Raw genomic sequence first — 15493 nt, forward strand, 5'->3', positions numbered from 1 at the left:
TACCACCCCCTCCACCACCACCACCACTACCACCATCACCCCCACCACTACCTCCATCACCCCCACCACTACCTCCACCACCATCACCCTCACCACTACCATCACCCCCACCACTACCACCATCACCTCCACCCCTACCACTACCTCCACTACCTCCACCACCATCACCCGCACCACTACCATCACCCCCACCACTACCACCATCCCCCCCACCACTACCTCCATCACCCCCACCACTACCACCATCACCCCCACCCCTACCACCATCACCTCCACCACTACCACCATCACCACTACCACCATCACCTCCACCACTACCACCACCTCCATCACCACCACCACTACCACCATCACCCCCACCACTACCTCCATCACCCCCACCACTACCTCCACCACCATCACCCTCACCACTACCATCACCCCCACCACTACCACCATCACCTCCACCCCTACCACTACCTCCACTACCTCCACCACCATCACCCTCACCACTACCACCATCACCCCCACCACTACCACCATTACCACCACCACTACCTCCATCACCCCCACCACTACCTCCACCTCCATCACCACCACCACCATCACCAGCACCACCTTTATGGGGTATCCCTCCCTGACTTCAGGCCAGCTTCCAAGCTGAAGAAGTCATAACTATCTGCAGGCGGAGAAGCAGCTAGAGGAAGGGGCGGCCTCCAGCCATCTCTGTGGGGCTTCAGTATTTGTTTTGTCCCTCTGCCCTCAAGTTCCAGTGTTTTCTGTTTCTTGCATCTTGACTCTCCCACTCAAGGCATTTCCATACAGAAACTATGTCTATACCCCCAGCTTCTCACTGATACTCCTAACATGCTGTGGAAAGAGGCCTCTGTTAGTCATGGTGACTTCCATGCATGGGGGACCTCCTGGTTCTGGCCCATCGGGTTCCATGCCACCTCCTACTTCAGTGTTCTCACTTGTAAGATGGAATGAAGGTGATTACCTGTGTGGGGTGCACATGGACAGCCAGTGAGTAGTCAGGGGCAGCTGCAGGTCAGAATGGCCCAGACTCAGGACACTGGCAGTAAGGCCTTTGGGGGCACACCAGGCCACCAGTGTTGGGTGTCCTAGGACCTGAACTGATGGCAGTGTGGGGAATCTGCTAGTGGGCATGGCCTGGTGCAGTCCACCTCCTCCTAAAGCCGCTTTGTTCCTTTCTCCCCAGTTCCTCCGGGCACCTGTCACATGGGTGATGGGATGAACTATGGCAACAACGGAGGGTCCAAGGGCCGCAACACTGCCTGACATGGAAGGCTGGGTAGTTGCAGGCACCTGGCTGGCAGTTGCAGAAAATGCTGCTTGCCAGAGCCTCTGGGACAGAGGAAGAGGTGGTCTGGAGGCCCTGTAGCCACAAGACACCAGGCCAAATTGAGGCATGGCTACCCACCCACCTCCAGGTGTGGGTAATAAGTGGCTCCTCAGAGAAATCTGGATCCGAGGGTCCAGGGACCGACCTCCCCAAACAAGATGTCTTATGGAGGAGACAGCCTTATGGAGGAGGAGGTGGACCATCATTCTGTTCCTGTGATGGTTGTAGTCACTGGCTTGGGTTGCCGTGACAGTGCCCCAGTCAGCTTGCTGAACAACAGACATTTATGTCTTGCAGTTCAACAACAGGTTGGACCCTGAGGCCTTTCTTCCTGTGAAGACAGCCTTCGTGTGTCCTCACATGCTCTTATGAGGACACAGGAAAATACAGGTGCATACGATTCTGGGGGTTAGAACTGCAGCCTGACTTCTGGGAAAACTTTCAGATGAGTGTGTGAGGCTGAGAATGTGGCCTGGGAGCCACACCCAGATCCCCTCCTGGCTCCATCCAGCTCTGTGCTAGCCCCTGTAAGATCTAACATTTCCATTTTTGCCCTACAGAATGCTGGACATGCCCACAGGCAGTCAGGCTGAAGGGGAGGGGGCTGTTATTCCCAAGGGACCCTAGGTCTGACCTTTCTGCCCATCCCACCATGTCTCACCATGCCCTGCATTTCAGGGCAGATGGCTTGGGTGTGTGACAGGGGTAGGCCCTGCACCTTGGGGCTAATCTTATACCCTTATAGGCTCTTTCCCTGCATCATCCACCCACTTCTTCCAGCCAGACCAGGGAGGTAGGGAAGCTGCCCATGTGCTCTCAAGATGCATGCCCTCTGGACTGCCCATCCTCTCCTCTTCCCACCTGGGCTCCTGGCCTATGTATCCCCCACATTTAATAAATGGCCTGTCTCAAAGCACTCTACCTCCCGCCTTGTACCAGCCCCACCCCAGTCTCCCATTCACCATGTGCTGCTGGATTCATCACCAGTCACAGTCCCTCCTTTGGAAGTCAAGGTGTGGGTATCCCTGAATCCCAACACCAGTACCTGGTCACAGCTGTGAATCTGTTGACCCTACCACTTTTGGCCACCTACCTCTTTCCCTCGTCATGCGGCGTACCACCACACCCCTGCCCCACCTTGCCTCCAAGCTTCATGCCCTCCTCCCCTCTGCCAAGAAACTTGACCAAAACAAAGGTCTGAGCAGTCCCAACATTCCCTTCTTGGTGCATCTCATGCAGAAGGGGGCAAATGTATCCAGGACACACAGCAGGCGCTCCACCACATTCGTACTCAGTATCATAAAGGAAAGGTAAGACTGGTCCACACAGAGAGCTGGCACCACTGGAGGCTTGTGGAAACAGCCCCTGGGTAAATGATAAATTCCAGAGGGAAAATACACAGGACAGAAAAATGAGTCAAAGAAAACCCTGGTGAACAAGTGAGGGCTGTGTGCAGGGGCTGAGGAGCTGGCCCTGGTCAAAGAAACTGCAGCCAGTGGTCGTGTGTGTGTGTGGCCAGTGGCGGTAGACACAGACCTGATTTGGTGGACCTGGATGGCTCCTTTGGGAGTCATCCTCGGCAGTGGCTCCTGCTTCACATAGGTGTTAAGGTGTTCACTGCTAAATAACCTTGCAGAGAGTCACAGAAGCCATAATGTCTGGTGACCTGACAGCATCGGGTGTGACACCCAGTTTCAACGTTAATCCTGTGCATCACCCAACACCCTGCACGCAAATGGCTGTGAAAGAGATGCACACACTGAACAAGAAAGGCTCTGCTGGCCACACAGCCGTCCCACCAATGTCCCGCCACACAGCTTGTGTTCCAGAGTCCCCCAGAACGGGATCTTTGAGGGCAACAGCCCCCCTTCATTTTCTTAAGGGCCAAGCCTTGAATAAACCTGATGTCTTTCCCACTGGCTCTCGGACCCAGACAGACTTGGGTCTGGCAAGTTACACAAATGGCTAAAGAGTCTGTGGAAAAAAAGTGTGAAGTCTCTCTAGCCACCAGGAAATGCAGATTAGTACTGAGATACCACCCCACACCTGAAATGAAAAGATGACAATGGCGAACAGCAGCGAGATGCAGCCACCTCAAGGCTCATCACTTATCACTGTCTGCCATGCAGTCCAGGCTGGCTTTGATTCATGATTCTACCTCAGCTTCCTGAGTGCTGGATTATAGGCGTGTGCCACCATGCCCAACTGGGATTGGCAATTTCTAATGAAGTTAAATACACTACCTGTCATCTGACCCAACAATTCTATCAGTGGGCGTTGCTTGGGAAATGAAATGTCTGCCCTCAAAAAGACACTAAAAGGGGGCTGGAGAGACGGCTCAGCAGTTAAGGGCACTGACTACTCTTGCAGAGGGGCTGGGTTCGATTCCCTACATGGCATCTAACAATCATCTGTAACTCCAGTTCCAGGGAATTCAATACCTTCTGACCTCTGCAGGTACTGCAGGAAATGGGTGCACTTACATGCAGGCAATACACCATAAGAATACATAAAAGTTAAAAAAAAAACACACTATAATGCACAGTACCTTCAGCCGTTACTGCCACAAAGCTAGAAAGTGTCCTCATGGCCACAGGTGGACGCTCAGAGGGGAGTACTAATGCAGGACACTGGTGGCGTGGAAAGTGAAGTGGTACACAGGAGGGCGCACAGATCCCTCTGCAGCCGGGGAAGCCAGACCCTGCAAGCTGCACACCTGCGCCTGACTCAGGCCACATGCAGACAGAGCAAGTTGGAGGCAAGGAGACGGGGCAAAAGGTGCTGAGGGCAGGTGAACCTCCACTTGGAATTTATGGAAGACTCCTGGGCTGACAGAAACGTGTTACACGGGTGTATCATCGGCTAAAATCTGTGTGAAGATTTTACATTTTGGTGTGGGGTATAAACAGAACTTGCAGGTCCCAGGGTGGTGGAGAGTGTCAGGAAGGGAGTTGCTGAGGTCAGCAGTGGGCATGCAGCGCTCGCTGAACTTAAAGCTTTGGCACAGCTTTAGACGTTCCGTAAATAGAACACACACAAAGACAGCATTTTGAAGGAGAGAAAAGATAAAACACTTTGTGTCTTACTATCTGCTGCAGAGCCACCCCGAGATCAGGGAGCCAGCACTGGCCGTCTACAGAGGGCAGCATGGCACAGAAAACGAGATCTGTCTCCTCACAAGGACACCAGTCCATTACAGGGGCCCCACACTCATGAACCTATCCAGGCTTCATTTCCTCCACAAAGTCCATCTCCAAACACCACTATCTTGGGGCCTAGGAGTCATGAATTTGGGCACACACAGTCCCAAACTTTGTGCCATGTTTTATTGGTGAAGCTTTGGGGCAATAGCACTCATCTGTTCCTGGTAGGGTAGAAACGGACACATCTAATTTGGGAGACAATTTGAGCATGGCCATTCACACTATAATCATTGGAGTGCGTTCCCCAGCTGTCCTAGGACTCAGTCCCTCGGATAAGTGTACAGAGGAACGAAGTGCCTTTGGCAGAAGAACACTTGTCAGGACACTGTCCAATATGGCAAGACATTGAAGATGTAAATATCCACTGAATGGAACACAATAGTACCATCAAAACCAAAATGCCTCATGAAAGCATCCCAAAAATACTAAGTGGAAGTTACAAGGTGCAGAATGTGATTGTATGCTGCCCTCCCTTGATGTAAAAATGGGAGAAAGTACATGCTCACAAATATGCATTTAGACATGTATAAAGTGTTTCTGGACAGGTATTAAAGATGTGATCGCATTATGGCAAGAGGATTTGGCATCTGGAAGATAAGGATGTGAGGCAGCCCTTTAAACATCTGCATCACGCACCCAATCGTCATTTACCGTTTTGAAGTACATTAAAGCTTAAACTTGTGCTTTACCTGTATCTACCTCCATTTTTCTCCTATTGCCAGCAAGATTTCTCTCGTGACTGACCAATTGTGTACCTTGTGTTTTTTTTTTGAAGGTTCTACATATTTATTATTGAACCAATCAATTCACTCATACAAAGCAGATTTAAAAAAAGCAAGTCAGATTCCTGATTTGACCAAATCTCCAGGATAAAACCTTTCAGCTCCGTTTGGTAGGCCTGATGATGGCCATGATTCAGCTTAAACAGCAGTCGTGCCTTGGTATGTGAATCCTCACAGACCCAGCTTGGTTCTCTTCCAGTGTCTTCTCTTGGAGCTGCACCTGGTTTTGTTACTGGCTTTTGTCTGAATCCACTGGGGAATAGGATGATTTTGCTTTTGTCTCTCAGCCAGGAATCGCTTGATTCTGAAAGTCTTGTGAGAAGACTTGATGAGACGCCCAGACAAGCGTGTGAATTTCATACAATAGATTTAGATCACATTTAGATCCATCTGCACCCACTTTTTAAAAATATTTTATTTTTTATTTTATGTGTATGCATGTATTGCCTGCATGTAGGAAAGTGCACCCATGTCGTGCAGTGCCCTCGGAGGTCAGAAGAGGCTGTTGGATCCCCTGGGACTGAAATTACAGTTAGCTGCCATGTGTGCACCCACTTTTTAAAAACATAGGTTGTGACTGAACTCAGGCACTCACACAAGGCAAGCTACCAGCTACCTCCCCAGTCTCCATTTCTCACCTGTACTGCTTTATGGTCGGCTCACACCGCATACTTACACACCGCATACTTACCAACTCTCCCAGGGATGGGCACCTGGGCTGCTTCGTCTTCTGAAAGCAGCTGCAGCAAACGGCCTTGACCAACACTGAGCAGTATACACAGCAGGCAACAACTCCCAGACTGAACTCCTGGACCACAGGGAAGACCCCTCTCCTCCCTCAAAGGGTGGCAACATGCCTGCTCAGGAGTTCTCTCTCTGCCTCCCTGCAGCCTATGCTGACCAACCTCAGGAATTTTCCAAATCAGTACACTGCCATGGGGTTTTTCTCATTATGAGATCATCTCTTCTAAGTTCATGGTCATTTGTATTCTGTCTGGATCAAGTCTGCTCACTTTGGACCACTTTCCTATTGAGGCTTTTTTCTTTAGACAGGGTCTCACTATGTAGCCCCAGCTGGCGTGGAACTCGCTAAACAGACTGTCCCAAACTGCCTTAAATTCAGTGATCCTCCTACCTCTGCCTCCTGAGTGCTGGCATTAAAGGCATGTGCCACCATGCCTGGCTCCTACTGAGTTGTTAAAGGATTGCTTCACTGATAGTCCTTCTGATCGGCTTCTGTGAAGGTGTAGCTCTAGGTATGGCACCACTCAGAGGGTCAACAGCCCTTATCAGCACACACACCTCAAGGGGCAATCCTGTGCAAATCCATGTGTGGAGGTGCTGGGTCCTCTCCCACCTCAGCACCTTCTGGCAGCTAGGCTATCTTCTGGAACCAGTAACAGATTTTCCTCCCAGTCCCACTGGCCCCCGCTCATTCCCTTTAGATTCTCATTTTCTTGGTTAGGTTAATGTCTGCTTTCCAGGTGACCTCTGACATCTGAGTATCTGGCTCACAGAGGAAAGTGCTCTGATCCACTCCAGAGAGCTTCTTCCAAAGCTCTACCAGGCCCTCGACAGAACCAGCAGCACCCACTGGGTTACCCAGTGAAGCAGAGGCGGTTGTGAGCTGCACTCCAAAGGAGCCCTCCACTCCCTCCTCCCCCTCCCTCCTCCCCAGCCTCTTGGTTTTCTTTCCACCACCAGCTGCTCCTCCTCAGGCTTTTCTTGGCTCCTTCATTCTATCCAGGGTTCACACGAGAATGGGTATTCCTGGGCTTCAGACCTTGCTCTCTTCTGGTGTATTCTGACTGTTCCTTAGGGACAGTCATCGGTCCCCTTGTGACAAGGTCCACCTCTTCCTTCCTGGGGCCTCCTAAATGGACCTCCCAGACATCTAGAGCAGGCAGAAAGCCTCTTCCCAATTCCTTTGCATTTTCTTATCCTTGTGAGGGAGGGAAGAAGCCCCCCCCCCAACACTCTCTACAGCCTATCTTGGAGCTTGGAAGCTGCAGGCCTGGGGAACTGGGGAACAGAGAACTTGGGGGGATTTGGAATTTTCAAGTCTGGGGAGCTGGGGGCCAGGGGGCTTAAGGGTCTAGGAAACTGGGGCCTTAGGGGTTGGTAGGTCTGGGGAGGTGGGGGCCAGGGACCTTAGGGCTGAGAGGTCTGGGGAGCCAGGGGACAGGGACCCTTAGGGCTGAGAGGTCTGGGGAGCCAGGGGACAGGGACCCTTAGGGCTGAGAGGTCTAGGGGAGCTGGGGGCCAGGGGCCTTAGGGCTGCGAGGTTTGGGGAGCTGGGAGGTTTGGGGCCTTAGGACTGGGAGATCTGGGGAACTGGGGGCTTAAGGCTGTAAAGTCTGAGGAACTAGGGTGCTTAGGACTGGGAGGTCTAGAGAGCTGGGGGGCAAGGTCCTTAGGACGCTGGGGGATAGGGACCTTAGGACTTGGAGGTTTGGGGAGCTGGGGGCCGGGACATCTCCAATCACCCCGCGACTCCCAGCCCTACAGCCGACCTGCGTCCTCCTCTCCCGCAGCTCCGGAAGGTTGAGGAGTGAGGCAGGCCTACAGCTGCACAGCGTCTTCCAACCCGCTGCTCCCCTGAACAGAGCCCGCCCAACACCACTCACCGCAGGAGACACCAGGAAGCTGCGCCCCTGACTGTTACCGCGGAGCCCCGCGCATGCGCACTCCTCCACCCCACCCCCCGGCACGTGGCCTCTGGGAGTGCTACCCTAGCTGCACCGTGCAGAAGCCGGAGCCGGGAGAGCTAAGGTTCCTTCGTGTCCGCCTGAGTCAGTGCTCCGCTGGTCACGTGATTACCCAGCTCTCCCTCCCACGCGGGCATCTACGCGGACCGCGGTATTCGCAGAACATCCCCGGTGCTGACGCTCCGTTACGTGGCCTTTGAACCCTTCACCGTCTGCCTCCGCATTTGGAGACACTGAGGCAGAACCCCAGGCTCAGTACTAGGCCGGTTCTGCCTAGTGAAAGTGGAGGCGGAAGGCACCTCCAGAGCCCTGGGGCTGGAGATGGCTCAGTGGATATGACCATTGGTACTCCTCCAAAGAACTGAGTTCAGGCCCCAGCACCCATGCCTGACAGGTCACAGCTGCCTGTAACTCTTAACTCCAGGGAATCCAGCACCCTTTTTGGCCTGCGTGTGCGCGCGCGCGCACACACACCCACCCACCTAAACAAGAACAACATAGCTCTCACCTCGAAAGGAATGAGACCGTTCATTTTGGAGCCATTGTTACAGAATGTTCTAATTTGCTTTCAGCTGCTGTGACAAAACACTCTGACCAGTACCAACTGGGGAGGAAAGGGTTTTTATTTGGCTCACATCTCCCGGGTCACAGTTCATCACTGAGGGAGCCCAAGGTAGGGACTCAGGCAGGAACCTGGAAGCAGGAGCTGGAGCACAGGCCATGGAGGAACTCTGCTCACTGGCTTGCTCCCCTGGCCCCTGCTCAACCTGCTTTTTTTTTTTTTTTTTTTTGGTCTTTTTGAGACAGGGTCTCCCTGAAGCCCCAGCTGTCCTGGAACTCACTATGTAGACCAGGCTGGCATTGAACTCACAGAGATCCACCTGCCTCTGCCTCCCAAGTGCTGGGACTACAAGCGTGCACCACCACACCCAGCTCAGCTTGCTTTCTTACATAACACAAGATCACTGCCCACAGTGGGCTGGGCCCTCCCACATCACTCAACAATCATGAAAATACTTCATAGATATGAGCATAGGCCAGTCCAATGGAGGCAATTCCCCAACTGAGGCTCCCTCTACCCAGGTGTGTCAAGTCAACAACTAAAGCATCCAGCTCACAAAACAAAAGGTCATAAAACCAAGGCATTCTTCAAATATATTGGTGTAAATATTAGGTAGGTAGGTTACAGCACAGCCAAGTGGGGGAAAATATCTACTAAAGGCCTCAGAGACTATCTGATAACATTCTTAGCTTTTGGGTTAATGGAAGCTGGTATTGTCTGTTAATACATTCCAAAAGGATTTACCTGATAGTCACAAGGATGTTAGGTGACACGGAGTTGAGCAATGTCTGGCTATTAGGGGACCCAAAGATAATCCAAGATGATTCAGCTCTGAATCTGCAACATTCCAACTCTCCACAATCATGGAAGTTCTAGTCAGCCTTGTAGAATCTTTAACATAAATTCTCCCCTCCCCCTACTCACAACAGAAAGCCCACATACTGATGGCTCTGATCTGTATATGTCTTATGAGGCCTCATACCATCTCTGGAGCCCTCAACACTACAGATAAGTAAGGTCTACCTTACATCCTCCTTGCTCAGCTCTCATTTGAAGGATGTTGGGATGCTCTCAGCCTGGCCCTCAACATTGCCCATAGCTGCCCCAGGTCTATAGACAGGATCCCTGCTCTCAGCCTGGTTGGGCTCACCTCTGGGGAAGGCATTGTTGATGATGGCTGTTGGCTGCCAAGCCGGACCCTCACCATGATGCTGCAGGCTGTGGGCAGGGAGTTCAGATGGGTGTGGCTTTCTCTCCAGGGTGGGGAAAAAATTGTAGGAAGAAGTCAGAACTCATCTCCAAAGGCCCAAGCACCTGAGGTCTGGGAGGAAAGCTGCACCCCTTTACAGCCCTGTTCAGAGCTCATTCTGGTGTAAACCGAGGAACCCTGACTGCTGCATTCCTGGTTTCCACGTGTTTTTTTGTTTGTTTGTTTGTTTTTTTAGTCTTTTTGAGACAGGGTTTCCCTGTAACCCCAGCTGTCCTGGAACTCACTATGCAGACCAGGCTGGCCTTGAACTCACAGAGATCTGCCTGCCTCTGCCTCCTGAGTGCTGGGATTAAAGGTGTGTGCCACCATGCCCAGCTATTATTTAATTCTTGACTTCAATAGTTGCCTTGAAAAATCACTAAATGACCCTACATGCTTTTGTGTTATTTCTTTAACATTCAGAGTTGTAGGCAGCATCATGTAATTGGCTATGGAGACTCCCGATGACCAAGCACCAGCTACTAGGGGATGGGAAGAAGAAAGATTTTGTGTACCAGGAGTTTCATAAAGAACATCACAAGAGGGGCTAGAGGGATGGCTCAGTGGTTAACAGCACTAGATGCTCTTTCAGAGGACCACAATTTGGTTCCCAGCACCCACATGGTGGCTAACAACCATCCATAACTCCAGTTCCAGGGGATCCGAAGCCCTCTTCTGATCTCCACAGGCATTGCACAACACAGATGTACTTACATGCATGCAGGCAATACACTCATGCACATAAAATAAAAACAATAAATAAAATACTTTTAAAAAGAAGAAAATTAGTGTCCAGTATGGTAGTGCATACCTTTAATCCCAGCACTTGGGAAGCAGAGGTAGTTGAATCTCTGTTTGAGGACAGGCATGCCTGGTGAGACCACAACAGCCCAGCCAGCACATTATGTCGCTGTTTCCTCTGAATTGAGACATTACCCACACACATAGGAAGGAAGAAAACTCATAAGACTCGTAAGCCCCTGCCCCCAGGTTCGATGAGCACCAAGCAATGGCTGGGGAAGAGAAGACTCTTGGTGGAGTTACAAGTTGGACAGGAAGCTCCAGGGAGGAAGGTTTGTGAGTTCTCAACCATGCTGGGGTGGGAATGTTTGTGCTCGCCCATGCTGGGGTGGGAATGTTTGTGCTCGCCCATGCTGGGGTGGGAAGGTTTGTGCTCGCCCATGCTGGGGTGGGAAGGTTTGTGCTCGCCCATGCTGGGGTGGGAAGGTTTGTGCTCGCCCATGCTGGGGTGGGAAGGTTTGTGCTCGCCCATGCTGGGGTGGGCTTAGGTTATTCAGCTGCCTCTGAATGCCCATCATCTTGTTTTGTTTGTTTGTTTGTTTTTTGGTCTTTTGAAACAGGGCCTCTCTGTAGCCCCAGCCGGTCTGGAACTCACTGTGTACACCAGACTGGCCTTGAATTTATAGAGATCCGCCTGCCTCTGCCTCCCAAGTGCTGGAACTACAAGGCCACCACGCCTGGCCTATGCCCATGAACTTGTAATACAGAAAAAAATGAATCGGGTCGCCAACCTGGATGTGAGTGGAGTTATTTCATTGGTCTGTGGTTGGTGCCCTGTCTGAGGTGAGCAGACATTTGTTCACATCCTCTTCCCACCTTTGCAAGTCCATGGCTTTTCCTTTGTGACCACAAGACAGTTGCCACAGCTCCAGATACCTCATATTCAACCTAGAGAGGGAAAGGCTAGTGTGCTGGATAGCTTTAGTGTCAACTTGACACACCTGGGTTGAGGGAGCCTTAGTTGGGGAATTGCCTCTATTGGACTGGCCTGTGGCCATGTCTGAAGGGCATCTTCTTGATGAGTGATGTGGGAGGGCCCAGCCCATTGTGGGTGGTGCCACCCCTGGGCAGGTGGGCCTGTGTTGCATAAGAAAGCAGGCTGAGCAGGGGCCAAGGAAGCAAGCCTGTAAGCAGCGTTCCTCCATGGTCTGTGCTCCAGCTCCTGCTTCCAGGTTCCTGCCCTGAGTTCCTACCTTGGGCTCCCTGATGAACTGCGACCTGGGAGATGTAAGACAAATAAACCCTTTCCTCCCCAAGTTGGTACTGGTCAGAGTGTTTCGTCACAGCAATGAAGAAACAAACTAAGACAGCTAGTGAGGAGATTCTGTCTCTTTTATCATGGAGACAAAATCCCAGTGTGTTTTTCATATGGAGAAAGCGGGGTCCCCTTTCAGGGTTATTAGTCGCATTTATAAAGGAATTTAGAAATGGACTCAAATGGAAGCTTGAGGACAGTTTTATTTAATTTAAAGTTCACAGAGCATATAAGTTGTGACTCTCAGCTAGTAGCCACATGGTAGGGAGTTTTAAAGAAAAAGTCTCCAGAAAAGTAGGGAGACTTACAGAGGGCTATGTGTCTGTGGCTCGGTTCATAAGCATGGCTCTAGGGGGTGGGGATTCCCACCAGGAAAAGCTTAAGATCTGGCTAACCCATACCCATACACTCATACCCGTTAGGTATCTAACCTTAGCATGATTTACATGAGCCTGCCTTCCCTGGGGAGGTCCTGTGACCACGTGATTGACCAGGAAAAACTGGGAAGAGAAGGCTCCACCCAGGCCAAGATTCTTACTCTCTTGACCAGTGCTCATGTAAGGGCCTTTTTTTTTTTGCTACTGTAACACTTGGACTTGTGTCTCACCGTCCAGAACTGAGTCATAATTCTGCACTGTCCGGAGAGGTGGCCTCTAATCTTTCCCAGCATTCGTCTCTGATTGTTATAACAAAACACCTGACAAAAGTAACTTAAAGGAAAGAGAGTCTGTTTGGCTCGCAGCTTGGGGGCATGTAGGCGTCCATCAGGGAGGGGGCGGAATAGCAGCAAATGCAGTTTTAGCTGTGGCTGCAGGAGCATGAGGCAGTTGGTCACATTGCTCCCTCAATCTGGAAGCAGAGAGGTGACTGCTGGGTCACGCCTCACTTTCTCATGGAATCCGGCTCATGGGATGGCGCCGCCTACATTCAGGGCAGGTCTTCCTCAGTTAAACCTCTTTGGAAAGACTTTCATAGACTTGTCCAGAGCCGTGTCTCCTAAGCAATTCCAAATTCAGATGAGCTGACACAGTGAGGATGCAGCATCACAGCCTCCTGTTGTTACAAGGGGCGTCTGTCTGGCCTGCTTTGTGGCAGGAGGCTGGTACCAGAACAATTTTTCTGCTGTGTTTGGTCCTGGCAAACCAGGTGATGTATTTCTGGGGTTAGTGGTGGTGTCTCGGGACCAGCTGGCCCAGTACCTAGGTCGGTGCTGACAAGGCCCTGGTGATTGTTCTTAGAAGCTTAGCCTGATCCATGAACCATCCTACAAATCCTGAGAAGTCACTTTCTATGTAGAGAGAATTCTGTGATCTGCGACTGCTTTGGGTTGAATTGTCTCCCCCCAAAATATGTAGACATCTTAACCCCAGAACCTGTGCATGTGACCTGATTTAAAATACAATTCTCAGCCGGGCATGGTGGTGCATGCTTTTAATCCCAGCACTTGGGAGGCAGAGGCAGGCAGATCTCTGTGAGTTCAAGGCCAGCCTGGTCTACATAGCGAGGTCCAGGTCAGCTGGGGCTACAGGGAGACCCTGTCTCAAAAAGACCCAAAAAAAAAAAAAAATACAATTTTCATACAAGATGATCAAGTTATCCTGAGGTCATTTAGTAAGCCTTTTTAAATATTTTATTTATTTTTATTTCATGTGTATGAGTGTATTGCCTAAATGTTTGTAAGTGCACCCATGTTGTGCAATGTGCACAGAGGTCAGAAGAGGGCATCAGATCCCCTGGAACTGGAGTTACGAATGGTTGTTAGCCACATGTGGGTACTGGAATTTGAACATGGGTTCAACTCTGCAAGAGCAGCCAGTGCTGTTAACCTCTGAGTCAGCTCTCCAGCTCCTCATTTGGGAAGTCTTAAATCTAATATAGCTGGTGTCTTTGTGAGAGAGACATCTTTTTTTGTTGTTGAATTGTTTTGTTTTGAGTCAGGGTCTCATGGAGCCCAGGCTAGTCTCAAACTTGCAGTAGCTAAGGATGATTTTGAACTTCTGATTTACTGGCCTCTACTTCTTGAACACGGATTAACAGGCATGCACCACCACCCGCATCCTAGGCCATGCTTGATCAAGCCCACGGCCTTGTACATGCTATGCAAGCACTCTACCAACTGAGCTCTGTCTCCAGCCCGAAAGGGGCATCTTGATGCAGACACATGAGGTAAGAGGGCCATGCATGTCATCTGGCTTCCCAGACAAACAGGAGCAGCAGGCTTCAGAGGTAGCTAAGAGCTGAGACTGTTTATGGACTCCGGCACACAAGCTACACACCAGCATCTCCAGGCACTTCACATCGTGTTCTCTCCCCACTCCGGGAGTGCAGTTCTAGCTCTGAAACTGCTGCCTTTTCCCTGGCTGGAGCAAAAACACTTCCTCCAACTGTCACTTCTATAGCACAGGGAGGCCTGGGCAGCAAGGGCCATCTTTGCTCCAATGCAGGAAAATAGTCCTTGGAGGACTGAGGACTGGACAGCCCTCTTGGAATAACATGTTGTCAGGGAGGGAAGGAAAAACCCCTGTGATGCTCCAGTGGCCCCGTGAGGCTGAGGCTATCTCTTCCTTTGTTCCTAGGAGGGACATGTATTCATGTCAGTCCCTCCTGCAGGAACATGTCACTATTATTGTGTGACCTCCCAGAAAGGCCAGGCCTGAGCCTCTGAAGCCTCATCGCCCCCATCCTATGACATCAGCCCTGCTTCTAGGCACAGGGCAGAGTGAGACCCAGGGGACTCAAGGCATGAGCTGTGTCCACTTACTTGTGTCTGAGATAACCCCAGGCTGCAGGGGTCCTTTGTGGAGAGCGAGACAGTGAGACCAGTGGTGGTTCTGACATGAGACAGCATGGCATGCTTGTGACTCTGACTCTTGTGAGGACTGTCAGGGTCAGGGCCCAGTGTATTGCACCTGCTTTGCAAGCAGGTTGCTTTCCTGCAGGGGACAGGGCACATATACCTTTGCTGTTGGAGAAATGTGCTCAGTGCTTGGTGCCCCTGGAGGAGGTGAGGCTGGCCTCCTTACAGAGCCCATGACTGCCGCCATGCCTTGGCCTTTTTGTGTGAGGGCTGCAGTGGTTTGTTGACCAAGCACTGACACCCATTAGGTGTCATTTTGTCTATTCCAGAGGCCCCTTTGCAGATGATGTGTTTGGTGGCATTTCCCTGGAACAAATGTCCTCACTCTGAGCATCTCAAGAGTTCCTTAGTATGCCTCTCCCCTCCCCACAGCCACCATCATCCTGCCTCACTAGTCAGTGTAAATCCATCCTCAAGCTCTCCTTTTCTGGCAGATAAGGAGATGACCAAAGTGCTTTCTAGATGTTTCCCCCATGTGTGGGGCTGCTGTAGGTTCTGAGGATCCTTGGGCAGGCTTCCCCACTCAGGCCTTGGCCTCTCTCTCTCTCTCTCCTCCCCCCCTCCTCTCTCCTCTCTTCTCTCTCCTCCCCCTCTCTCCCTCTCCTCTCCCCTCTCCCTCTCCCTCTCCCTCTTTCACCCTCCTCTCCCCCCTCCTCTCTCTCTCTCTCTCTCTCTCTCTCTCTCTCTCTCTCTCTCTCTCTCTCTTTCTTCTTTCTTTCACTTTGGGGCTT

General features: G+C 51.3%; 1 protein-coding gene across 1 annotated transcript; it reads right to left on the minus strand.

Annotated features, from left to right (window-relative positions):
* Window positions 1-3814: 3814 nt before the first annotated feature.
* Window positions 3815-8008, minus strand: LOC108490116 (60S ribosomal protein L39-like). Its single transcript, XM_029557847.1, has one exon. It carries the CDS (start codon window positions 5688-5690, stop codon window positions 5502-5504), a length of 189 nt encoding a protein of 62 aa, XP_029413707.1. The 5' UTR covers window positions 5691-8008; the 3' UTR covers window positions 3815-5501.
* Window positions 8009-15493: the final 7485 nt, after the last annotated feature.

Source organism: Nannospalax galili, unplaced genomic scaffold (assembly GCF_000622305.1).
Source record: "Nannospalax galili isolate Female #2095 unplaced genomic scaffold, S.galili_v1.0 scaffold68, whole genome shotgun sequence".
Classification (NCBI taxonomy): Eukaryota; Metazoa; Chordata; class Mammalia; order Rodentia; family Spalacidae; genus Nannospalax; species Nannospalax galili.